General features: G+C 35.5%; 1 protein-coding gene across 1 annotated transcript; it reads left to right on the top strand.

Annotated features, from left to right (window-relative positions):
- The first annotated feature begins 241 nt into the window (after positions 1 to 241).
- On the top strand, positions 242 to 27,488 carry LOC106884335 (uncharacterized). The gene is made up of 9 exons (XM_014935671.3): positions 242 to 389; positions 5,660 to 5,719; positions 8,727 to 9,872; positions 10,497 to 10,676; positions 16,300 to 16,472; positions 17,715 to 17,936; positions 19,035 to 19,125; positions 20,325 to 20,452; positions 20,821 to 27,488. Exons 1-9 carry the CDS (start codon positions 375 to 377, stop codon positions 21,026 to 21,028), a joined length of 2,223 nt encoding a protein of 740 aa, XP_014791157.2. The 5' UTR covers positions 242 to 374; the 3' UTR covers positions 21,029 to 27,488.
- Positions 27,489 to 27,915: the final 427 nt, after the last annotated feature.

The raw sequence follows: 27,915 nt of genomic DNA, 5'->3' as shown, positions 1-27,915 counted from the left end.
TTTATGGAGTTTTTTTCAGTTCAGAAGTCCTTAATAAGTTTCAGAAACTCAAGAAACTATATGAATTGATTCATTCGAAAAATAAACAAAAAACACCCATGTACAAATATCGGCGAGTGAAGAGCTTCCCATACAGATAGCCTTCGCTTGTCAATGGAATAGTATGAATAAGTGTTTCTCAGGCGAGGTTTCAAGTATATTCTTCCATAATTATCTCCCCTATATATATATATATATATATATATATATATAGCTATATAAAAAGTGTTGACTCCCGTCCTATTTGAACGCTTCCTGTTGGATTGGCGGTTTTGAATGAAACGTCTTGGAAGTTTATGGAATTATGAACGTTGCTTGAAAATATACCTGTGCTTATGGAGAAAGAAGAGGTACGTCACTTTAGATAAGGAAATTCATTTTCAGAATTCTTCTCGTCTTTCAGATTTTTTTAAGATTTGTAGATTTTTCTTCATTTTTATAAAGTTTTGTTTTTACCACTTGTTTCATTAACGCACGTTGTCACAATATTGACTTTTAATAAAACTCGTGTATCATTGAAAAACTCTGACAGTTATTTTGTTTTGTTAACTTTGTCAGTAGTTTCTACATAACTATTAATATAAATTCTTTTTTTTTTAATCGTAGCATTTGGTGAATTGTAATAATTTAAAAATATCGTCTGGCTCTCAATATCTAGTCTGCTTTTCAGTTTGTGACAATAAACATAAATAATAAAAACGAAGAAAATGTAATTAGCGAAAAAGTTAAATATTTAAAAAAAAATTCAATTTAAAGAATAGTAAGTATTCCAGGAGACTTAATATTTATATACTAAAACATTTTTTTTTAAATGTCAAAATTTTCTTAATTGATTTACCCAGCTTGCAAAAACAAAACATAGTCGAACTAGACCATGTTCATCTTACGAAGAATATGTAGAAATTCGAAATAGTCTGAACTGAACGAATCTTGTTGCACAAGATTACTTCTGATATACATTAAGTAATTTTTGTGTATTTGTGTGTGGGTGGTTGGGTTAGAAAACACGAAAAAATATCAATAAATGAACGAACGCAAGTACATGCTTGTTAGAGTTTGTAATGAGTTTGATAGACTTGTATTAACAGTTCTCAGTAAGTTTAATTCTTTAGGAATTTGTAGCTCTGCATTATCAAGAAAACTTTTTGCTTTGTTCTGAAATATCGCTTATAGTTATTTAAGTTTTAATTATTTGTATATAATTAGAAGCAAGAGCCGAATTCTGCTTTACGCACGTCATATAGTCCCTCATAACTTAAAAATAAAAAATTAATTTTCAGAGTTCACACGACTATGAAAAATTATTTAAAAGTTTTTCGAAACTTAAAATAATTTTTTGGTTAGTTTCTCGAATTTTTCTTTTTAAATCATACAGTCCGACGGCAATAAATGTGTTTATGGGGAGAGACAAGCGAGGAGAATCTGAGATGGTCGAGCGCTCTGACACGTTTAGTGTAAAATGTAGATGTGTAACCTTAGGTCATCTTTGCTTGAAAAAAATTATAATTAAGGAACTCATCCGTGACCATCTCTTCCCAAGGCAGAGTGCACTTGTGGCCACATTATGTTTATGCTTATCCACTTTAAGTCATTGGTTCTTAACCTACTGGGGGAGGGGGCTCAGAAATTTCTTAGTGGGACGTGAGCCCTTGAAAAATAGCAGGAACTTCCCCAATTATATTTGTTATTCTCTTAACGAGAGCATGGTTAAATAAGTTTATGAAAAAATGCATAAGTATCGCCTTATACTTTGAGTTTTCTTATTCTGCTATCTTAGAGCCGCTTACCATTTTCTATACTTATTGACCCTCCCCTTCATATCTCACAAAACCCTCACTAATTCTGAACTGTAGCTTTAACATTTGCTTTTATTTTGTAATTTTTTTTATTACAAGACCGAGGTTAAGAACTACGGTATAAAGCTTAGGTATTATCGTATAAAGACAAACATCTTTTTCGGTTAAATAGATTATAAACAAGTTTGATCCACAGTTTTCATATATATGATATAAAGTGATTCTTAAAAATCAAGAGACGTGCTGAAACATTATCAGATCATTATTGTAACATACTAAGAAATATTAACTTAATTTAATAAATGGAAAACTATTCTTAAATTTTAGGAAGATAAAAAGCATGATATATTTAAAAATCTGAAATAAAGCAAGAAGTATGTAATAGGTTCTACTATTGCTCAATTTAATAAAGTCTCAAAAATATTAAAACCTAGATTGGAAAAATGAAAAATTTTAACAATAAAACCAGAATTTTCAATATTAAATGTTTGTTAAAAATATAGTAAATTTTTTTTTGTTAGCAAAAAAATAATAATAATAATAATGTTAAACTAAAATTCAGATTTAAATATTACAGAAAGCACTAGGTAAAAATCTAAAGCTATGCAAAATCTTTTCTTTTTTAAAGAAACTTTCTTTCATATTTCATACAAATAAATACCATATTTTATTGTACAAATTTTTCATATAACTTTTTAACTTTTATTCTAAATTAAAAATTTTTTGGGGCTAGCATTCTAACTTCGGCCTTGACATTACTTTACATGTGCCTTAGCTTTTGTTCACATATTTGTGTTGTCTACTGCACTAATTCGCAATGAGTACAAAGAAATGCAAGTATCTTGAATATATTCAATTTGGATTCGTGTGCCCCCAAAAGGGTGACACAGAAGTCCCCCAGTGTGTGATATGTTACAAAAATTTGAGCAATGATGGAATGCGACCCTCACGCTTGGAATGCCACTTGAAGACAACACCTCCTGCTCTTGTAGACAAGCCCAAGGCATTCGTTGAAAGAAAAAGACATTCCTTGAAGCAAGCTAACTTGGACAGTAGTGGGGCATTTCAGCAACAAACTTCAATGGTTGTTGAGACTTCTTATGAGATCACCATGTTGACTGCAAAGAGCAAGAAGAGCCATAACACAAGAGTCTCTCATAAAACCAAGTCTACTCTGTGTAGCAGAACTTGTTCTGGGGAAAGGTAGTGCAAAGAAGCTTTCTCAGATTTTGCTATTAAATGATACAGTCCAGGGAAGGATAGATGACTTATCTCAAGACATAAAAGATCTAATTCTCGACCAAGTAAGAGATCCTCCTGTTTTTGCTATCCAGTGTGACGAAATGACTGACATTGCTCAGTGTTTTAGGCTACTGGTATATGCTCGTTTGGTGTCAGGCAACTGCATAAAAGAGGAAATGTTGTCCTGTCACCCTATGGATAGTTGTGCAACAGCTATTTTTCATGATGTATGAAACTTCTTTCAGGAAAACCAACTTTTGTGGGATTCACTGGTAGGGGTGTGCTCTGATGGAGTCTAGGGTGAAAGAAAAAGAATCCATCTGTTGTAGGTAAACACTGCATACTTCATCATGAAGCCTCAAAATCCAGAACCTTACCCACTGAGATGAGAACTGTCCTGAATGTGTTATCAAGGTTGTCAACTTTGTTAAAGGTGGAGCCTTAAACAGTCATCTTTTCAAACTGTTGTGTAAAGATATGGATTCTGAACATAAACATTTTCATGCACCACAACACCATTTGAACCTTCATGGCCAAACTCGACCTCTAGAAATGTTGAATTCAGCAGGGAAATACAGCCAGTTTTAGTTACTTGGATTCTGCTCTCATTCAAGGTAACCTTGATTCTGAATTGAAGAAACAATCGCTCATCTAACTGTTTTGTAAACGGAATTTATCAGATACTTCCCAGATATAGATGAAAAGCGTGAAGCTTGGAAATTCATCAGGAACCCATTTTAGTTGTGAAGTGACTGATGTTTTGGATGAAGTGCAAGAGGAATTTCTTGAACTCAACTCCTCATCTAAGGAAGACTTCAAAGAACTGGATCGTGAAACATTGTGGATTAACTAACTTCCTGTTTACCCTCTGATCTCACATCAGGCTCTTCAAATTTTAGCTCTGTTTGGATCCAAGTATCTTTGTGAAGCTGCATTTTCCATGCTTGTTGCTGTCAAGACCAAGTACAGAAACAGGCTGAATGTTGAAAGCGACTTACATTGATGCACTCTCTGGCATTCAACCATGCAGTCAAGATGTTGTCACTAAGAAGCAGTGTCCAGTATCTCACTAATAATGTGACTAAGTATCCCACATTTTGTATAATGTGATTATATATAAAATCCTACATATTTTGTATAATGTGACTAATTCATATTTAAAATCTGGAGGGAATTTTATTCATAGATGCAAGGGGGTGTGGAGAGAAGGGCAAAGAACCACTGGTATAAGTTAAATATGTGGCTGCTCTTTCTAGCATGTTGATAGACCTCGTTAGGGGAACCCTTCTAACGTCATTAAGAGCACGCTCTTTGGTAAATTTTTACAATCAGACCCCCACACGTTTCACTAAAAAAAAAAACCTGAAACATATACTAATATTTTCATGATAAAATTGGCGATTTACTGTGCTTGAGAATACCTGTCCATCTTGGTAAAAAGGAGGCCTAGGCACAACGTACATGTCTGTCCTCAGCAGTCCTTCAGTATTAGTATCTGGTTAGTACAGATACAGAACCTAGTGTGTAGTGGACACAATATAGGTGGCAAGGAGAGGACAGGAAAATGAATTGGGAGTGCCCAAGTGGAGGTGAGCACAGTCGACCTCCTGTGGGGTTTTTTTTCCTTTGTGTGTAGAAATAGAAAATGCTGAAAGAAGACAGTACATCTATAGGTTACTTTACTTGAGTAACTTTTTGCCTTTCTTTAGTCTGTCGTGTCATAATTAAACATTAATCAAATACATTAAATTTCAGTTTCTCTTGCTAGTATTTTACTTACCCCAAACTTTTCTTGCTGCATATAATAATTAACTACACTATTTTGATTTTAAAAATAATCAAGAATTTGGAGGAATTTTACAAAGAAAGAAAATGCTTTTTGGGACAGTTTAACAAAAAGTTCTCAAAATTATGCTGGAAAGTTTTAATTTAAAATACTATTTTAAAATGAGAGGTTTTGTATCCCAGAACTAGAGGTTGGTCATGGATAGGTTGGTATTGAAAAGGTTAATATGTGTTAATTTACTGTGTTCATTGTCAAATATCTTGTTTCTGAATATGTAATTGGTTCCTGTCTGATATTGTGTATAATATCTATGAAGAGGACACCTAATGATGGAAATTTTTCATAAAGTTGAGCTTAATAGACCAATTATAATCTTAACTCATCACAGAGATTTACATTGTACTTGAATTTTTTGTTCAATCTGCACTGCATACTATCAACTTGTAGCACTTTTTTCTAGCACATATTGTCACTAATATCCAAGATGTGATAATTTCTTCTCTAATTTAAATTTTAAAGTTACTTGGCAGAGGAAGGGCAGTGCCTCCAAACCTTTTTGGGTACTGCTAGATGGCTAATAGACAGCCAGGTTAATATGGTTATTCAGTTAGGACTTCTCTTAACTACCCTAATTCGCAGTTGACTCTTTGGAGCTCTTCTGTTATGCAATGAATCACATTCAAATCCATCTTCCTTGCTCTCACTACCAGTTAGGAAAAAGTGTTTCCGTTAACATTGTTTTCTTTCGTTATCTATGAATCTGTTTCAAATCCTGCAATGCTTTTTCTTGTTGCAGCTTTATAAACAGCTATTACTTATGAAAAAGGAGTATGCCCGTAAGAAAAAGAAACTTGAAGTAAGCAAGCAGAAAGCTGTTTCTTTTTATTTATATTTTGGCTGATTTTTTTAAAAAATTGATTTTTAATACATTTATGTTTATGATTATATGATGATGATAGTTTCTTTCTGTCAAAAGATCATAAGAGCAGCACACTTTTAAGTGCCTATGTAACCCAATCATTGATGTTGTATTCCTTTTCTTTCTACCTGCACTTAAAGCGAGTCAGTCTATGCAATTTGTTCCCACTCTTTAAACTTGGAGATCTAACCACAGTGGTTCAGCAAGCTATGACTGCTGCAGTGACCAGCAAGCTGTAGATTTTACATTGGAGTGTCCTTCTTGGTGAGTTGCCATACAGGGCTAGAAAGCTTCACATAACCTGGAATTGCTGGAAGAGTGTCAGAGGGCACAGGACTATCTGAAGGATTCTCCACTCCTTGATTTGCTATTGAGGTTAACTCCCTTTTTCCTTTCCCAAGGCACTCGTAACACAGGGACAATTTGTGTTCAGAGATTTTTTCATAACATGCTAATTATTCTAGAGTTGGGATCCTGGCAGTGCTACTACTCCAGGTCGGAATAGACCTGGGAACAATCATGGCTAAAAAGTTGTTCTACATTCATCAAGACCCTGGATACAGTTTAGTCATCCCTATAATTGTTGAAATCTAATATAATAAATGCAAGAACTAATTTTTGTGTGTCTGTGTGTCGCACTTAGACCCCCCCCCCACTATTTAATGACCCTTCTATTCCTCATGATGGGATGAGAGTAATAGTAGGCATAGACGGTGAGGGCAGTGGTGAAAACAGATAAAGGAAAAGGAGAGTTGTTTTTTATTAAAAGTAGTATATTGATGGTGGCAGTGGGAGGAATAATAAAAGAGGAGTGGGTATGTGAGAGAGAGGGAGATGACGTACAACTTTAAGTATGTCTCTTTGACAAAGTCCTGTTGCCAATATACTGAACACTATCCTTTTTGTTTTATCTTTTGCTTTCTTTAATACACACACTCACACACTGAAATAAGTTTCCCCCAAATTAAACATATCTAATATAACAAATGTGAATTTCAGTGTGTAACACTTTTTCAACATTAATAAATGTTATTGGATCTAAAGGTGCATGTGTGTATATGTGAATATGTGTGTGGGTTTTTTACACGGGAGCAGAGGATGGAAGATGAAAAATAAAATTTAATGATATTCATGGATTTCTTTATCAGCAAAAATGTACATGTACTTCTTTCTAATATTTGTGGTTAATAGAAAACACTTGGTCCATAAAATGTTTGAATCTATAGTTTAACTAACTTAACAGTTAGGCTAAATAAGACCTTTTGATATTTAAGTACTCAATTTGATTTTTACTTAAGAGCACTTAACTCTGTTTACGATCACTAATACTCCTAGAAAGACATCATTGCCACAAAATCACATGCTCCCACATCTAAACACGAAAATATTCACTTGTCAACAAAATATAAACAAGAAACAACTAATTTGTACTAGCTTTAAAGCTGCCTGATAAGGTGGCTTTTAAGCTAGTGGGATATAATTCTTACAAGAAACCCTTGCTGTGATTCACTTTATCTCTGCTCAAAATACTTGTTTCATCATCATTTAAGGAGTTAGCTTTTTTCTAACTTTTTACATTTTGCATTCAAATCCAGCTGGCGTCAATGATGCTTGTCATCCTTTCAAGGCTGATAAAGTACCAGTGAAATACTGGGGTCAATATAAGACTTGCCCCCTCCACTCAAACTGCTAGCCTTGTGCCAAAATTAAGATTTATTTTTATTATTACAGTGAACCTCATTTCGAGGTTCTGCCAGTTTTTGTCAAATACAGTCTCACACTCAAGGCAGTGTACACAGGTGCATTGTTGTGATGAAATCACCACTCCCCACTTTGCCACTGATTGGGGCGTTTTCATATCACCTCATCTTGCAGACACTTCAGAACTGCCAAGTAAAATGTCTGGTTAATAGTTTGACCTGAACAAACAAATTCTGTGTGAACAATTCCTTTTGTATTGATAAAACAAATCAGCATTGTCTTGACATTGGACTTCACTTGACACACTTTTTTGGGGTATGGTGACATTAAGTGTTTCCATTGGCTTGATTGCTGCTTTGTTTCTGGATCGTATCTGTAGCACCAGCTTTCGTCACCACTGATAACTTTCAAAAAATGGTTCAGATCAACTTCCAACTGTTCTTTCAGTTTGTGACCTGCATTTAGTTGTGAGCAAGCAAGGCACAAATTTTGCTGCAACTCTTTTCATTTGAAATTCCTTGCTCAAAATTCATTGGCAGGAGCTCCAAGACACACCAGTCGTATCAACAAGTTTGTCAGTTGTTCAGTGACAGTCTTCCAAGATGAGTTCATGAATTTTCATGATGTTTTCGTTTATTTAGGAAGTTGATGGTTGTCCTAAACCGGGTTGGTCTTCAAGTGGCCATTCCTAAAGTGTGAAAACCACTTGTAAGCTTGTTTTGCTCATGACAACATCCTTATAAGCTGTTTGAAGCATGACAACTGTTTTGGCTGCCATTTTCCCCAGCAGGAAACAGAATTTCATGGAAGCATGCAATCCCTTCCTTTCAGCCATCGCCAAAATTCAACAGGCGAGAATCACTGCCAAACAGATGCACCATGTGGCAGTATGACGACACATGATGCCACTGGTTGGCAGATTGATGCCTGAAGGTCGCATCAAGTGGCTTCTAGCTGTGGGAGCCTGAACTACAACGGGCTTGTCTCATAGAACATTTCCAGTTACTTTTAGGTACCTCTTCATAGTTGATTACATTGATCCCTGTGCTCAATTGGTACTTTATCAAGGATGAAAGGGAAAGTCAACCTGTTAGGAATTTGGACTCAGAACGTTAAGCTTATAATAATAAAAAATAAAGTAAGAAGGTTCCAGCAATTATTGCATAACCTAGACTTAGTAATGGAATTCCTTTTGTATTTTAATGATGACTAAAATACTTTTTCTTTTATATTTCTTTTGCAGCTTGCGATCCAAGCCAAGAATTCTCAAGAAGTACCATGCAGGGAAAGAATATCAACACAATTAAAAACACACCCTGCCACCTGTGAAATGGGAAATAAAGAATTCTGTTATAAAAAAGATAAAATTAATAGTTCCCAGGTTGAAAAGATAAATAATATTTGTGTTTCTGAGGACAGTTTAAAACTTTCATGTAAAACTAAAAAATTACTGAACATTCCTTCCAATTCTATTGAGCAAAAAACTGATCCCATTAAAACTGAAATTGCTTCTGATTTCAAAACTAGCTTTCCCTTACCCACAAACTCATTTCAAATGGTTGAAAGTGATTGTCAAACATCTGGGAATTCTGATTGTTCATCTGTATCTTTAAATACCTCTAAAATCTTATTAAAAACTAGTAATGACACTCAACATAAATGGAAAACATGTTTATCTAATTCCTTTGCTTCTGGTGAATCTACAAAGAAAATGACTCCCAATGAAACTAGTGAAACAATGGAACCACAAATAACCATTTCTACAAATGTAAGGGAAAGTTCTGATTTAGTATGTTCCTCAAAACGAGTTAATGAAGAAAGATTGGCAGTTCCTTTATTACAAGAATCATCACATATTGAAAAACAAAATGATTTCAAACATAATCAACTTGAAATCGATAACAGTTTAAAACGTTCTAATGAAAATCCTTTTGACTCCAACCATATTTCAAAATCTGATGAGGAACTAATTTCAAGTGAAGCATTGCGTTGTGCTATGGTCAATATTCCACTTAAGTGTCAGGAAGTAAGTAGTAGTTTACAGACTGGTGATGACTGCATAAAGAATCAAACAGCTTTATTGAATCGGAAAGAGGTAAATAATGATACAGATTCCCTCCAGATAATTAACTCTTCAGCTTCTCTCTTCAACTCAGATCAGAAAATTTCATCCCAGTCTTTGCAATGTTGTCACTTAAATCAAAGTAGTAAGAATCAGCCTATTGAAATAATGGGTAGTTTATCTTCAGATCATACTAAAAACTCTGATGCTAAAGAAAAGCAAACTGAGATTCTGGATAAACTAGTTGTAAGACAGTTTCAAAAAGATCCTTTTTCTGTATGTGATTTTCAAACAATCTGTGATTTAAAATTAACAAGAACTGAAAAGGTAAATATATTTTTATTGCATGTATTATTTTCCCCTAAAATACACACATGATTATATACCAACTGAAACTTCAAAATGTTTGTAGCTCTCTTTCAAAAACTTAATATCAAGTTTAAAAGATTCTTGTTTAGCCCTGACCAAGCAGATCTATCATCAAAAGGATTCCAGCCATGACTGTCCCCATTGCTCTTTGTATTGAGATAGTAGTGTAAAATTTGGCTGCTAACAAGTTGTGTGACAACGTAGAGCTTCCTCATTGACTCGATATGGAAATATAATGCCATAATTGTGGAATACAATTTCTTTTTAATAAAATGATGACTTAGTTCATTTGTTGAGAAAATATCTCAATTGGTGTATTGGTTCCTTGAAATGTTTCAAATCATATTTTATCCTATCAAATACAATGTAAAGCTTTCTTACTTTAACTGCAGTTTAGTTCTGTACAAAGCCATTAATTAGTTTAGTAGTCACTTTTCATTATCAGTCAAAAGTAGTGTTTGAAGCATGATTACAATTATAAACTCCATTTAAAAAAAAAGAAACCTGGATATTTTCATTTCATAAAAAGCATGTTTCTTTTAAGATGTGTATGTTGATTTTCATATTGTTTCACTTTTACAGATTCCTGATAACAATGAAGTTGTCAGTCTTTTGAACACAAGTTGTAGTGTTTCCATTCATAGAGACTTTACTGTATGTGAGAATTATTTAGTGGGTGTCACCAAATCGGAAATTCTATTCTGGACATATACTAAAAATGAAGACTGGCACATAATTTATCAGTGGAAAGTTTCTGATTATGTAAGTGTTATTTTTATTAAGTTTAAGAAGCTGGAAGAGAAGTCTTTCAGTTTACACAGGTTTGCCTTTAAAATGACATATTTATTTTCTGAAACATTATCATTGACTTGCTGTAATACTTTCATTCACTTTTAAAGTATCTGTAATGCAAGGTTATTTAAATATAAGGGAAATATTTCGAAATATGTCTCATTATCATAGGCAGTCTGTTGGTGGTTGATGATTATTTGCCATGTGAAATATCACTAGTTGTATTAAAAGGAAATTGTTCTCTCCTGGTCTCTGTCCTCAGCTGCAGATATTAATGTTCAATCTCTTTGTGTTATATTTATCCACTTGCTTCTTAGTCAGTGGTTGGTTGGGTGTAGCCCAATTTACTCCTTTCTTTCTATGATACTGGTTGTTCAAAGATCAACTATATTGATGTTATATATTTCCAGCTCCGATGCCATAAGTGTAGTATGCTCCTCTAATGTTCTAACATAACATTGAGCTATATAAAGGTTTGATGTCTTGCATCCAAGTGAATTTTTTTGCTGTTGTTCAGAGCAGGAGACAGCTGGTGAAATCCTTGTTAACCGAGGTTGCAATAGATCTAATATACTTTTGACTTATCGGCATTATTTCATAGGATTCCTTTAACCCATTTGATATCAACCTGCCTGAAATTGCCTCTGACTCTGTAGTACAAATGTCTTGTTTTCAAAAGTTTTGAATTAAAATCTTCCATTAAACCTTAGTTACAATTTATGTTCCTAACACTAGCTTAATGATAACTAAGTTATTTTACTAAATTTGTTATATTTAAAGTTAATTGAAAGAAACTTAGAGCATCTCAACAGAAATATGGTAACAAAAAGGTTAAGTACTAGTTTCTTTTGCAATTAGTAGCAATGCTTTCTCAGCTATAGTATACAAAACTGACAAGGATAGGCCAAGTCATTGATTCTACAACCACTAGTGATGGGCTAGTAGATACATGGTGACACAGCTGTTGACTCGCCTGAATTCATTTGTTCCCTTTTGACAAGTTTTGATTTTTATCCTGCAGGGTGTCCCAAAACCACCCTCCTACCAAGCAAGCATGATGGGGCTGCCAGTTTTTTCCTCAACAGTTTGACTATACACATTGTATTGGCTTGCAGGAAACATATCTAATAGCCTATTAAAACAAATATTTTTAGAAGGTTTTGGTATTCAAAATGCTATTAAGATTGAGTGGTAAGAAATCTGTTGTGATGTAAGTACAGTTTGCTGCATCAAACAACTTAATACATGTTCTATTAGAAATTTTTTTAAATTCAGTATTTTTATATAGTACTTATTGATTCATTTATATGTAATTGGGTAGTAATTCAAGACCAATTCCCATTTAATTTTATATTGTATTTTGAGTTAAATGGTATTGCAAACTTATCACTTTCCATCAAGAAACTTCCTTTTCATTGTCCTTTAACGTCTGTTTTCCATGCTGGTATGGGTTGGACAGTTTGACCAGAACTGGAAAGCTGCACCAGGTTCCAGTCTTATTTGGTTAGGTTTCTATGGCTGATGCCCTTCCTAATGCCAACCACTTTACAATCTGTGCTAGGTGTTTTTAACATGACAGCACTTAGACGTGGCACCAGCACGAATGCTGGCACAGGACTCTAGTAGGCCAATCCTCTTCACAAGGGGGAGCAGCCCTAACACTTCTGCTGTGGAGGATAGGTCCTGAGTACAGCAAAGTGACGGTATCTTGGTCCTTTGTCATCTTGTCTGGTGGTTTGTTAATCCATAAAAGTACATACTAATCCTTGAAATAAGATATTCTGATAGTTTTGTTTTTTACGGAGAAGTCATATCACAGAGTAAGTAAATGTTGGTTTTTAAATTCATGTTTTAGGGATTGTATCTCTTCACACAAAATGAGTAGTGCAAGTAAAAAAAAAAGTTTGTCAATATTCAGAGGCATATTTAAAATTTGGATTTGTACCCGCTATCCATGATAAACGGTCACCTTTCTGCCTCTTATGCTAACAATGCTTGACCAACGAATCAGTGAAACCAAATCGTCTTGAGTTGCATTTGAAGACAAAACATAGTGCGTATGTAAATTCAGTTTTGAATTAGTCTTTGAAGAAGTTTGCAAAAAGAACAACTGTAATGTCTCTGTTTACTACACAAACTGGTGTTAACACCTGTTGTACTCTTGAGGCTAGTTATGAAATTTCATTACTCATTGCTAAATGTGGAAAAAATCATACTATTGGAGAGGATTTAATTAAACCATCAATATCAGCATTTTTTAAAACAGTCCTGGAAAAAGATAAGTTGTTCAAGCCATGCTACTCGGTAACAATACTGTTAGAAGAATAGATGAAATGAGTGAAGATATTGAAGTACAACTTATGGAAAAGCTGAAATCAAAAAAATTCTCATTACAAATGGATGAGTCAACTCTGAGACAGCGAGGTCGTATTGCTAACCTATGCAAAATATATTGATAAAGGTGAATTTGCTGGAGAAATCATATTCTGCGAATCATTAACAAATATCTTTGAAAAACTGAATATGTTAAATAAACAACTTCAAGGATCAAATAAAACTCTTATTGATGCTAAGATGAAGATATTTGGCTTTGTTACATTCATTGAGTTATGTCAAAAGAATATTTTTGCCAAAATTTTTAACCAGTTTCATTGGCTAAAAAAAATGTGTGGTGACCGATACTGCTGTACTTGTCATTGTGGATCATATGAAAATATTGGCCTCTGATTCGAAAGAAAAATTTTCTGATTTAAAACAAATTGATTTTCCAACTTGGGTGCTGCTGCCAATGCTAGTGGATATATGATGTTTCGATACAGTACCAAGAAGAACTCTCGGAAATGCAAAATGATGAGGCAGTGAAAACTTTATTCAATATAAAAGGAGTGATGTCATGGCTTTGTGATGAGACAAGAACCAAATGCCCAAATTCAACCAACTTTGCAAGAAAATTGTTGTTACCGTTCCCATCTTCATATTTAGCTGAATGTGGCTTTAGTGCTGTAAATGATTTGTTATTGAAGAAAAAAAAAATCAACTGGATATCACTAAATGAGAAGACTTGAGACTAAAGCTGACTAAATTGGTGCCTAATCTAAAATCTCTCTGTAGCAGGCATGAAGCACAAGGATCTCCCTAACTTTAGTATACTTATTTTATATATCTGCATTTCAGTTTTCTTGCTCGACACTGTTCTGTTTGGTATTATGATAGCGTACTTTGTCGTCGGTCCGACTGGATGAGTGACTGAACTGTGTGCCTCACCAACTGCCCCACTCATTATGTCTGTTAACTATTTATTTGTAGTGAAACAGCCCACTTCTCTGGCTTGGAGGTGTCCTCCACAACACCTCCAACTTGAGATTTTTTTCTACACAGTATATTTTTTTTCTCCCTCTATCACATAGAACAAAATCTTTTTTCAATCTCTTATCACAGAGAAATTTCATACAGTTCTTCGATATACACCTGTCAACAATTATTTTTTTTCAACCCTATCTATTACACAGAACAAAATCCTTTTTTTAATTTCTAATCACAGAAGCATTAAATTATTACATAGTTCTCTGACACACATCCATTGGCAATTATTATTATTCTTATTTTTCAACTCTATTACACATTCAAACCACGCTATTCGGATATATTCCACATACTAACACATGAGCTACCTGACTGAATTCCTTCATCAGACTTGTATTATTATGAAAGAAATATGTAATCAATCTGCCCATTTTCAGTTCCACAAATACACAATGTTTTGTTCTGGTCAAATGATTCTCTTTAATTTCACTTTGTCACAGTATTTCTTTGCTATTTTTACTTTTCTTTTTTCAAAGGAGTTTGCTGTTATTTCTGCACTCCTATTTTTTGTAACTTTCAAAGCTAAACGCAAAACAACAAAAAATGAATACTTTAATTTCACATAAATTACTTAGTCATATTACTGCAGGAAATTACTCTGAAAGAAATTTTTGCAGAAAGGTGAATAGATTGATTACATATTTCTTTCGTTATGTTATCGCAGTTTTGTGAGATTTGGCTGTTATTTCTAGCATATGGATAGCCTGCTTGAAGGGCAAGGACGTAGAATTGGGAGGAGAGGGTGTTAGGTTTTTTTCTTTTCAATATAGATCCCTTTTCCTGAAAGTTATGAGGGGAAAAAACGGATCTTGTGAATTTTCCGAAAGTCCTCTCCCCACCTCAGGTTCATTTGCGCAATTTTTTTTCATATTCGTTTTCTACACAGTTGTTAACACCCAGCAGGCTGTTTTTTTTTTTTTTTTTTTTGTTAATGGGTGAGGATCTTTATATTGACGAAAGATATTTATTTTCCTCTAAGTTATGGGTGAAAACCTCGGATCTTGTGAATTTTCCAAAGTCCTTTCCCCACCCCTTCGGAAAAGATTTTCCCCTCAAATTTCTTTATTACTGTAACGTTTGTTGTTTGAAAGGCATTTATATGAAATTTCATTAAAAAACCATTTTCTTAAAAGTTTTGAGAGAAAAATTTGGATCTTGTAAATTTTCTGAAGTCCTCTCCCCACCGCCCCTATTACTTCCTGCGCATTTTTGTTTTCATATTCGTTTCCTACACATTTTTTACACCCGTTGCACTATTTTTTTTTTTTTTTTTTTCGTTTCTGGGTAATATTGTAAACATTTCTCTTTAATTTTTAATTCATCACCAAATTTTTCCTTGTATTCTGCGGTCATTGTTGTATCCTGCATATTTTTGAATTCTTGTCACCAAATTTCTTCTTGTATCCTGCGATCATTGTTGTATCCTGCGTATCTTCGAAGACTCATCGCCACTGTTGTGTCTTGCGTGTTTTTGAATTCTTGTCACCACTTTTACAAAGTGTTATGATTTTAAATATTTTCCCCTACATGTTGTTTAAATCCTTGTCGCCACTGTTGTCTTGCTTGACCCTGTTCTGTGTGGTATTATGACGACTTATTTCGTTGTTGGCCCGACTGGCCCGAACTGTGAGTGGCCAAATGGCGTGCCTCGCCGACTGCCCCACTCATTATGTCTGTCAACAATTTATTTGTAGTGGAACAGCCCACTTATCTGGCTCGGGGCTGTCCTCCACAACAATGTTTTTGAAATTATGTTTAACTGCCCTTTTGTGTTTTTTATTTTTCTCTTTCATCAGTGCTATGTTCTTTGGATGCTTGTTTAGAGACCAAATTAATAGCTTTTTAAGCTTCCTCCAAGTGAATCATCATCATCGTAGTAAAATTTTGAATAGCAAAAATTAGATATCACAAGCATCAGGATTTTAGAAATGTTTCGATGGGGCATGGCCAAAAATCGGTTTAACCTTAGAAGAATGACAGGTAGTCCTCTGTTTTGCACAAGGCTACCAATTTTTTAGGGTGTTGTTGGTGAATCAATTCACTTTACTGGTACTTTTTGGGGACCTGGAAGGATGAATAACAGTCAGCCCTGATGGATTTGAAATTAGAACATAGAAAAAGGCATAACTAAATATTGTATAGTGTTTAATCCAGCACTTCACCATTTCTCCCATTCCATTTGCTTTTTCATTTTATTTAGTTATTACTGAAAAACCTCTTCTGTTTTCAGCTTGAGGAATGTTCCACTGCAAGTCTTCATCCTTATGAAAGTGCTGTGTGTGTTGCTGTTCTAGGGTTGAAGGCTCAAATGCATCACAGTCTAATACTTTCTACATTCCAAGGCCTCAGTAAAAGAAGCATATCTGTAGTAGTTACATCTGTTGTCTCGCTTCCAACCAATCAGTATGTTACTAATATTTTCTTTTTAATCTATCGATTTTTTATATTCTGGTAGTTTTTGATCTAATAGGTAAGAAAAAAAAAAACTAAAGTAGATGATGCAATAGTTTATTAAATATCATAACCTATTAATTTATTTCAGATATTAGTGAGCTCAGTTATTTTCTATTCATCTTTCGTAGGTAGGTCATCATCATCAAAGAAACTATCAAATACTGGTGGGGTTTTTTTTTTTTTTTTTTAATCCACAATACCCTCTCTGAAAACTGGTGTCCTTGTCCCAATGTTAGAAATCAATAATTTATTAAATATATAAAACAGAAAATTAAAAAGCTTATTCTGGGTTAGTTGCACAAGTTAAACTAAATGATCACATAAACCAAAAGGGAGTCTATTGGTTTGTTATCAAATTTTTCTTTTTAATGACACTAGGCAATATGTATATTTTGGTAACAGTTGAATTTTGTAGAGGGTTAGTGGTGGGCAAGGGTAACGATTTAATAGGGAGACTTTGGGCATTGAAATTTAACTGAACAATCTATTTTGGTAGACTTTCAGCCTAGGGACAGTTTCCAGAAACTTCTCTTCTGGAAAATGTTGGGGTAAAAAGCATTTCTACAGACATGGTAGAACTGCAGCTGAGCAACAAAACCTTTTGTTTATGCAGTTGTTCAATGTCCAAGTATTGTTGACTTGTGGAGTTGTGTAACAAATCTTTCAATTTGTTGGGTCTTTTGTGAAGATCACCTGCTGCCTTCCTTGAGAAGGGACAAGCAGTTTTCCTCTGTCTTAAGGCTATAACAAAAGAGTTTGTATGGTGGACAAGACTGAAAGGATTGAGGGCAGTTTCTTCTTTGGCCAAGCCTTCATAAACTTCAAATTCTACTTGGAGACGAAAGTAGAGAGATATGGAAGTTTGTCCCTCTAGTAAATTTGCAGAGGAGTGGGTGTGAGGGGCAATGATGGATCAGATAAATGGCCTTACTCTTAGCATGCACCTTGCAGGCTGTACACAGCTGGAAGAAATAATTACCCTTTATAGTCAGGGGTTAACCTTGGATCTGTGGTATTCTTTGATTGGCTTCAGTTGATTTTCCTATTGTAATGTCTCATTTTATTCCTTTTATATGTACCATTATTTTTCATAATCAGTTCTGTATAACTCTCTATTGCTTCTGTAATTTATCCTTATGTTTTTTCTCATCCTAATTCTTGTGGCAAATAAATGATTTTTACTTTTTACAGAATAATCTACTGCTCTTTGAACAGCTTTGAGCTTGCTGTCGCTTCATCATCAAACAATGAGAATACAAAAATCTCTAAAATCTATCTTTTGGAAGATTTTACTGCTGTCAAAGAACAACAGAGTTTAGAATCTACTTCTGAAAAACTTCTCTCATTAGCTGCTATTCAAAGATTGCCTGCTGGTCTTATTGGACTAACAGTTACCAATGTTTTATTGATATGGTAAATTTAACTCTTGACTTTTAAAAAAAAATTTAGGCAATACTAGTGTCCTGGTAATTATTTTGGTTTAATATGGTAACATTATCTGTTGATGCTTAGCTGAGCAAATATGTTTGATACCAAACTAAAGAAGGTTGCCAGTAAATGACCATGTTATGTTTATTGCAGGTATGTTGGCAATAGTTCCTATTTCTTTTATCACTATAAATTATTAGATGCAAAATTGGTGCCTTGGTATGAAGAGTAAGCTGAAACCAAACTCCGAGAGTGTAGTGGGTGCTTTTACGTGCCACCGGCATGAGGGCCAGTCAGGCGGTACTGGCAACGGCCATGCTCAAAATGGTGTTTTTTACATGCCACCTGCACAGGAGCCAGTCCAGCAGCACTGGCAACGACCTCGCTCGAATGTTTTTTCACATGCCACTGGCACAAGTGCCAGTAAGGCGACGCTGATAACGATCACGCTCAAATGGTGCTATTTACATGCCACTGGCACGGAAGCCAGACAGCTGCTCTGGCAATGATCACGCTCGGGCGGTGCTCTTAGCGCTACACTAGCACAGGTGCCAGTCATCAAATTTGGTTCAATCACAATTTCGATTTCACTTACACCAACAAGTCTTCGCAAGCCAAGTTTAGTGTCCAATGAAGGAGAGGTTGGCATGGGTGCCAGTCGTCGAATTTGGATCGATTTCATTTATCTCAACAGGTCTTCACAAACAGAGTTTAGTGTCCAATGAAGGAAAGGTACACATAAGTGGGCTAGCTACACCCCTGGCAGAGGCCTCGAATTATGGTCTCACTTGGCTTGCCAAGTCTTCTCATGCACTGCAGATTTCCAAAGATCTCGGTCACAGTCATGTTATTTTAATCAGAAAATTCAGGTGACTAAATAATTTCTTAATGACATATGTATTTTGTATAATCCTAATACTAATGTTTGTAGACTTTTAATATTGTTATAACTCAAATGAATTCTAAATCATTTTGCTGTCTTGAATTCGTGTATAGTATTAATGATACCTAATTTAAAATAGTGTATGATTTCTAATTTATAATACAATAACCTATAATTATTGGGATTTTTTCTATTTCTAGGAACCATACCACAAACTTGTTATTGATAAAAGTACCTTTGACTGATATCAACGAAAATTGTTGTAATATACCAACAGCTATGAATTTGGAAGTAAGTAAAAAAAAACTCTATTTTGCATTAAACACTTTATATTTTAAAATTTTGTCATGATAGTTTAATAGTGAAGTACTGGCTTATCAGTTATCTCTATAGTTACATAAAGCACTGTATGTTTCTGATAAAATGTAGTGGGACAGCAGCTATTGTGATTTGGTCGCATCAAATTTGTACAGAGCAGTGGGGGAAGAGGGAGAGAGAGCATGCCTTTCAAAAACCAACTGTATGTTGGAGTGAACAGCATTGTTTTTCAGTTACACAAAAGCACAGTGAAGCTATATCAGAAAGGTATGTGTGTTGCACCTTGTTTGCTGACTGACTGCATGAGTGCCATAGGCTTGCTCCATCAGAGCTGATATAAGGCTACACAGCATCAAAATTAGCAGTTTATATGATACGGGTTGGAATAGAAATATATATTGTATACGTGACTTTTGAGTGATCTTTGTCAATGCATTTTGACCTTTTGACTTGAAAATGTTTAATAAAAATTCACATAGTTTGAACAGGAGAGATGACCTGGAGATTGTGTTATTTAGTGGGGGGTCAGTCAACTAATATTTTAAATCGTTAATTTCTGAGAAGAAAACAAAAGTAAGGATGAATTTCTAGAGAAAAAGGATTAGTCCAGTGATTAATTGTTGACCATCCCCTTCTTTCTATTTAAGAAATGGTCTACTTAAGACCACTTGATCTAACAAATCTTATGATGCTAGGGGAAATTTTGCGATTATTTATAACAGGTTGTGCAAACATGTAGAGGCTAGCTTCTTTATGATTGTTGGAGTAAAAGAGGGAAGTTGACTTACCTGGAGGTCAGAGGAAGCTAGGGAATGGATGTGTCAAGTGCATTAGGTGCAGGTTGATATTTCATGAAGAACAGCCCATTGTATTAGAAGATGTAGTCAGAGATCAGTTTGATGGTGGGACAATGTTTGGAGAATGTTGATGTAATTTCTTGAATGCCTGTTTAGTGTTTGGAAGGGGATTGATGACAAAGCTCAGTCGTTCAACACCTTAAGCACTGGTCCACCATGGCAATTGTAGCTTACATCAGGAAGAATTTGCAATGTAGTTATAAGACATCTATTTCAAAGTATACAGTTATCCAAATTACCATACAAAAGCACATAGAATATTGACCCAAAATTTATACTTCTAATTCTTTTTTTTTTCTTTTTTTTTTTTTTAAGGGTCATGTAATATTTCCAGTATTATTTAAAGAGGGCTTGCAACTAGGAAGCTTTGTTGCTTTGAATCCAACAACATCGACGGTCAGCAAACTACTTTCATATGAAAAGATTCCACACTTCAATACAAGGTATGAATTCTATAACCTTCTTTCAATTACATTGCTCTAAATGTTACAATTTTTATTCTTTTGTTGATGCTGATGTAGATTTTTATGACTTTTGTGGTTTCGATCTTAGAATTGCAACTGCAACATTGTCAATCACTTTACAGCTTGGACTGGGTACATTTTATTGCACCCTTCCTCTCAGCCCTAGACAGATTATCTACCATTACCAAATAGACCCATATTAGAATGTATATTTCGACTGATATTTTCTTATGCATATTCACATTGTCTGTTAATAATTTTTGCTTGGATTTATTTCATGTCCTCTTAGATAAAAACGTCTGCTTCAGTATGAAAATATACTTTTTTTTTTCTTTTCCATTTTTTAGCTTGAAACTGACGTCAGCTCATGTATTTGACAAAACATTTGTGTCATTTAATGAAAATATCCTTGGACTTTGGGACCTGTTCTCTGGTTATTTAATGGCATCTATTTATTGTTCTAATATTTCTAGCGTCACAGTTTTCTATTCTGTCAATCAATTATGGCTTATAACAAGTCAGAAAGGAGGTTGCATACACTGGTATAGCTCATAACACACTTTGACAATGTTTTAAGACATAAAGTGTCTGGTATATAATATTGCAAACTTTCTTTATCAAGAAAGAAAGAAAAAAGGAATTCACCAATACAATTTCTCCTGAATTTCAGTTCTGTATATATAAAATCATTTATTTATAGAGATATGTGAAAGTGGAGGAGAAAGAACAGAGGATGAAATATAACAGCAAAGCAATGTTATTTTCACTTCCTCCTAGAACGTTTTTTTTTTGTTTTTTTTTTTTTTTTGTTTTAGTGTCATGAAATTTTAGTTTTCTAATGAACTTATCTTCAGTAGTTCCAGTACAATTAAATAAAACTTTAAGATTATGATCACAAAGAAAGACTCAAATATTTGGTTAATGTGCTGGGCTAATAATTGCATGATTTCAAGCTGTTAAGGAACCATTAAAAAAAAAAAATCTATTTTGTTGTATAGACTCAGGTTATCTTCTGCTTGAGCAGTTTTATGACGAATGATATTCCAGCCATCATAAGTTTTATGTTTTGGTATATCATGGACTTGTCTAATGATTTTTATTTTTTTTGTTTGAAATGATTAGGTGGAAATTTGGGTGTTATTTCTAGCAGGTTGAAAATCTCCATAGGGATGGCCTGTGGAGTTTTGTTTTGTGTCTTTAGCAAGATATATAACCCTACTTGACTCAGTTTGCTGGCCTGATATATTCTCTTAGACTGGGTGTTTTGTGGTAGAAAAAAAAGCAGTCAGCTACAGAGTCAGTTGCTCCAATTTGTAAATCAGTAGAGGAGGGAAAGAATGATCAGTAGGAGCTGCAGAGAGATAGTGCCAATGAGATGTCCAAGTAGCCCCTTAAGGTATGAGGTGAGAAGTGGATGGGATGATTTGCGAGATTGTATGGAGAAGAGGAGGAGATGGGGAGGTACCTTACAATTATTATAAAAAAAACAGGTGAGGAGGCTGAAGATTGATGAGTCATGGCAGATAGGATGCAGATAAATGTAGGGTGAGATGGGGAGAAATGACAGACAGTAATGGTGTAGTTGACAGTGGGATAACAAGAGATAAGGTGGGGTACACTGCAGGAGAAGTTGGGGAAGAGGTAGATGTAGTGCATGATGAGAGTAGTTTGGGTTAGTGGCAGTAGAGTGAATTAGTGTGTCAGTAGAGAGCACAATATACACAGTGCTTCCAAAACTCAGTTTTACTGGTGTGGGTATATCTTTCTGAGAACTTCAGGTCTGACATCTCAGTCCTTACACACACGCTCACAATGCTTTGGCTGAGTAGGAGCTATAGTAGAAGACACATGCTCAGGTTGCTATCCAGTGGTACTAAACCCCAAACCATGTAATTGGGATGCAGACTTTTTAACCACTCAGCCATTTCTGCACCTGTATTATGTTATTGATAATACCTAGAAGGCATTTCTTTTCCATTCACCAAAGTGAAAGGAGCTTTGGCCAGGAGGAATTGATGTCATCAGATGGTATCCCACAATCATTGGGTGTTTTGTCTCTGAACTGTGATACCCTCCTGTTGGTGGGTCAGCAAAAGTGGCCAAATCACTGCTCATCATCTCTTGGCTTCCAGGTTAATTTCTCTCTCTTGCTCTATAACTTGCAAGAAATTCTTTTTGCTGCCTCTTCCATCCTGTGCACGACCACCCTTCACTCTTTCCTTTCATTCCGGTGGTTGTAAGCATCCTTCACACTGACCAACAGGGAATCCCCTACAGCTAATCTTGACTGAGAAAAGCAATAACTACCATCCCTTCTTCATGCAATCCTACAGAAGGCTCTTGTATTTGGCAGATTTCCATTCAAAGGCCTAATCACATCCTTCTTCACATGGGACTGCCAGACATTTTGCTTATGAGAAACCTACTACTGCTGAAGTGATGTCAACTAGAATTACATGTTCATACATGTGTCCACACATATTCATGTGATGGGTTTTTGCCTACCAAATTACAAGTCATTGGAATTGAAATTTAATAGAGGCTATAGTAGAAATTTGCCCAAAGTATCATGGTTGGTTTGAACCAGAAACCATGTGTTTGCAAAACGAACTTCTTAACCATGCAGCCATACATGCTTGTGTATATGCATGCATGTTAACATACATGAACTAGCATCAGCTGTACAGGTTCTCGTGCTTTCATCATTCTAGTGCTTTTGGTCTTTTATTAACTTGGCATTCAAATTGCTCTTGATAATTCTCTCTACTTACACACTCCTGCTGTGATACAGAATTTTAAAAATAAGACTCTTAAAAGCAGAGAGAGTTTGCTGCTATTTCTTGTTGGTTAAACAATTGTATAGAAGCTCCCTTGTTGGTTTAACATTGCAAAGTTACTTTTAGCTATGTCAGCAGAAAGTGTCTATAAATTCTTGTTTATTGAAATGTGAATTATATCTATTGTTTTTCCTGGGTTCATTACTGCAGTCAGTGTTATCAAGGTGGTGAGCTGGCAGGATTGTTATCATGCCAAGTAAAATGCTTAGCTGTATTTTGTCTGTCTTCTCATTCTGAGTTCAAATTCTGCCAAGGTTGACTTTACCTTTCATCCTGAGACTGGAGGGAAGAAGCTAGCCTCAAATCAGAGGTCTGGCATTTGAATGCTTCTAACAAAATGTCAGCTGATGTTAAACTGGGTAATGGTTTTTACTTGCTCACTCTGAAAGAGGTTGCAATACCCATGACTCTTATATGCCTTCCAAAATTGTAATAGACCCCATTTTCTGTTTAAACTGTTGCAGGTCAGCATCTATGGGCTCCACTTGAGCAGGTGGAGATAGTCCAGAGGATCGATGTTCTGAAGAAAGGGTTTAATGGTTAATGTGGGGCTGGTGGGTGGATATAACAAGGGTAACAAAAGACATCTGAGTGGTGAAAGTACAAGGCCAACTAGCTCCAAGAAGCAGAACCCATTATAGTGTACTGTCTCTGGATTTGGTCCAGGATGTCATTATGTATAGCATCTACTTCATCCCAGATGTGAGAAGTACTCTATTGTGGACCTCATTTGAGCCTTGGGGAGTATCAGTCACTGTTGGGAACAGAAATATTTGCTGATCCTAAAGAGAAGGTTTAGTTTTGGGGGATGTGATCCTAATTATGTTTTTTTTTTTTTTCCTCGAAATCTTTAATGACAGTGAGGCCTGACGCTTGGAGTGACTGTGAGGGCTCTTGTTGAGTGCTGCTCATGTTTAGAGGGGACTGGTGTAGTAATGTTTTCTTGATATGAGTAGTGCTTGATTTTTTTTTTGTTGCATGACTTCACTGGAGGATGATCTCAAGGTCTCTGTTTATGGAATTGGTGAAGATTTGGTACGTGGTATCCATGCGTGTGTGTGTGACTGAGGAAGGAACAAAGTGTTGTGTCATCAGCATGAGTGGACATTGCTGGATGTGGTGGTAAATTGGTCAAGATGTAGAAGGAAGAGATTAGGGAACAAAACTGAACCCTGAAGAGTTCCAGAATTAAGAGTAGGGGAGAAAGAGCTCCATCAATATATGCTCCAGTGGTGTAATCTGATAGAAAGCTACCCATCCAATAAGTTAGATAGGTGGAGACTGAAAATTGGTTTTGTTAGATTTGAATACCAAATATGCTGCCAGCTTTGCTAATCTCAAGAGCAACAACATTGTCAGAAACCACTGATATGTGATGTAAGAAATTATTTTCTCCAGTGGATATGGCTCTGCAAAAGCTAAACTGGTGGTCACTGAGGAAAAGGAGAGAGAGAAATTTAAGGTAAAGGAAAACATTTTTAATAGCTATCTCCACTATCTTGCAGATGTTAGCTGGGTTGGAGGTGTTTCCTTTTCTTAGAATAGGACACACTGAAGTCTATTTCTAAATGCCTGGGTATATCCCCTTAGAGAGTAAGAGATTAATTAGGTGAGTATAGGGGCAAATTCAAGGATGCATTGTTTAAGTGTAATGGAAGGGGCATTGTCAGTGATTTGATTTGTTTAAGGTAGCAGAAAGTATTTCTGCACATGGCATGTGTGTAAGTAGGGTGGGAAGGTTGTTAGAAGAGATTGGTCATGGGTATGTAGAGTGGGCTGTGAAGGTGGGTGCTTTCTCTGTAGCAGTACTGCTTAATGAGGCATCATTGTTTAGAAAAGGAAAAGAGGACTCTGCAAAGTCTGTAAAAATCCTTTTGGTAAAGATCAAAAGGGTTGACTATAGTTTGAGAGGTGAGAAAGCTTGAGACCTTTGTAATGCATGAAGGCAACCTTTACACACCTGCTAGTGGATTTACAAGAGTTTCTACCCAGTTTTAAGGTGTAAGTTTCTCTGTGTTGTAGGTCTTGTTTTTTTTTTTTGTTTTTTTTAAAAACAAACAGCTGCAATGAAACTGTGTAGACTACTTGGGGTGTTTGAGACAGTTTTTGTTGAGTGAGGAATGTGAAGAGATGTGGCTACAAGGATTATTTCAGTCATTTGTTTAGCTGTTTCTGAAGTATCAGGAGTGAAGCCAGTGTGCTGCTATGGCTAAGTGGCATAAAACTGGTGGAGCACCAACCACGTGACCAACTTGAGGTACCATAGGGTCCAAAGGGAAGGAGTTGTGTAGTATGTGACTGTATGGTGGGCAGTTGTGATCCAGTGGTTTGATGTCATATGTGCAGAGACAGTTATGGTTTCCTAGAGTTCTGAGGTAAGAGTTGAGGTCTTTTGAGTTATGTAGCAGCTGAAATGAATTGGTGTAAAGAGTTCAGAATAGCAAATGATTTGGTTTCTTTACTAACAGCACTAGTGACGGAAGAGTGTAAGAGCTATGATGAATTGTGAGCGTTGAAGTTACTGAGGCCAATAACTTCAGAGAGGGCACAAGTGAGATAGATGTTCTCAATACAGGAGGAGATATAATCAAAGAGTTGCTGATGATTTGAGGAATTAAGATACCCTATTCCCCCAAATATGTCTACGAGACTTTGAGCCAGAGTGAATGGAAGTCATTGTTGCTGAAATCTAAAGTAAACTAGAGCCTGCATATGTGCAGACACCACCTTTTGGAGAGAAACTTGACTAGAGGGTGTATCCGAGACAGTAAAGGGATGATTGGTTTGCATGTGAATAAGAAGTGATACGTAGGATATATGTTGGAGCGAATTGATTGCTTTGATGATTTCAGATTTTAAGGGAAGTTCAAGCTGGTATTTATTTAAAGTGACCACAGGTCATCTTTCATTGGCATGGAAATGTTTCTAACTTTCCTTGGTCAAAAGTGAGTTGCCAGCCTCATCTTTAAGATTGGCACTGGTCGTTATTTGTCTGCCAATCAGATGGTCTGTAGTATCAAAATATCTGCAGATCATTGGTGTTGGAAACGTTCTCTACAGCAACCTGATCATTTAATCATGACCTAGATTTGCCATGCAGACTCTCCTCTTTGTATTAATGAGGCATTGATGGTCAGTTGTTTGTGAAGAGAGTTGTGGTCTGCTTTTACTGTTCTCTTCTGTGTGACTTGCTCTAGCCATGATTCTTTGTGGAGATGTGACTGCTTCTTTCTTTTTCCCCATGCAGGCTGTTGGTTTTCAGTATTTTGATGATTGACTACAGATGCTTTATTAGTTGATGTAATTAGATCTGGATGTTGTAGAAAGGATGATGGTTGATGTAGAAAGCTCTAAAGGAGCAATAATCAGCAAACTACAAATGCAGTTTTGGGAGACATGTATATAACATTCTCCATGTTTTTCACTTTGAGTCCAAATGATTTTTTGGTCTGTACATTTCTTAACCTGGGTACATCATAATCAGACCGACAGTTTCAGAAATTGAAAATACCACAGCAACTGAACTATTTAGTGTATGCATAGAAAAATAAATGATAAACTAAGTTGATGGGTGGAGACAAAAACTCCTCCCCAAAACTAGAAGTGATGTCAAGAGAGCCCAGATGTGTGTTGTTGATGAGAAGAAAATGGCTTGCATTTTTCTGGGGGTGGATGGCGGTCATCAGAATTTAATTTCTCTACTTGTTTTGAATTCAAGTGAGTTAAGAGTAGTATTTTTTTCTCCATGAGCACCCTGGAATCTCTGCAGAAGGTTGATATTCAAAGGTAGAATGAGATTGTTAAAGTACAGTTTGTTACTGGTTTCCTTGATTACATTTTAGTAGAGATGCTGTAATTGCCAGATAGTGGAACCATGATTGTGGTAGATTTGGTGACCAGTGCTAGATTATTAAACAAAACTCAAAATCTTGCAGCAGTGGCCATGATGGGACAATATAGTGAGATGACATACTTTAAGCAGAAATAAAAAGTGGGACAACTGAACATTCCAAAAGAGGTGTTTTAAGTGTTGAGGGCCACATATGGTCAAGGAATTTCAAGAGCCCAGCCTAAATTGTTTTACTACTGATGGAATAGGACAGGTTTTGTAGCCAAGGATATGGTCAGTCATGTGCCAAGAGCCACCCCATCATCAAGTACAGGCATTTCTTTATTGCCCACAATGAAAGTTTTGGTGAGGGGGAAGGAGGGGATCGATATTATCGATATGGATTGCATAGTCACTACAATGACTAAAGATGATACACCAGACGAGAGCCCATCTCACAGCCGGGATGACCTTAATTATCGTTAAAAAAAAAAGAAACAACTAAAAAAGATGAGACATATTTTCCTGTTTCTTCGACAATCATCGCTTTTTGTCATAGTCGTAATATTTCTTTTTTTTATTTAATTTTACGTCATTAGGTCATATATTTGGGGAAAATATTGATGTATCTTCCTCTTCGTCCAAAAAGAAAAAAAAGAAAGTTTGGAGCCACTCACTTCTTCTCTCTCACCCATCCACTCTTCATCCAATTCGAGGGCATCCGCCGATCTTCGTCCATCATCCAATCCATCCTTCCTTCACGTCTCGAATATTTT

The sequence above is a fragment of the Octopus bimaculoides genome, chromosome 6 (genome assembly GCF_046866305.1).
Source record: "Octopus bimaculoides isolate indiv1 chromosome 6, ASM4686630v1, whole genome shotgun sequence".
Taxonomy (NCBI): domain Eukaryota; kingdom Metazoa; phylum Mollusca; class Cephalopoda; order Octopoda; family Octopodidae; genus Octopus; species Octopus bimaculoides.
The sequence above is the reverse complement of the archived record's forward strand: the minus strand, read 5'-3'. Positions and strand labels throughout refer to the sequence as shown.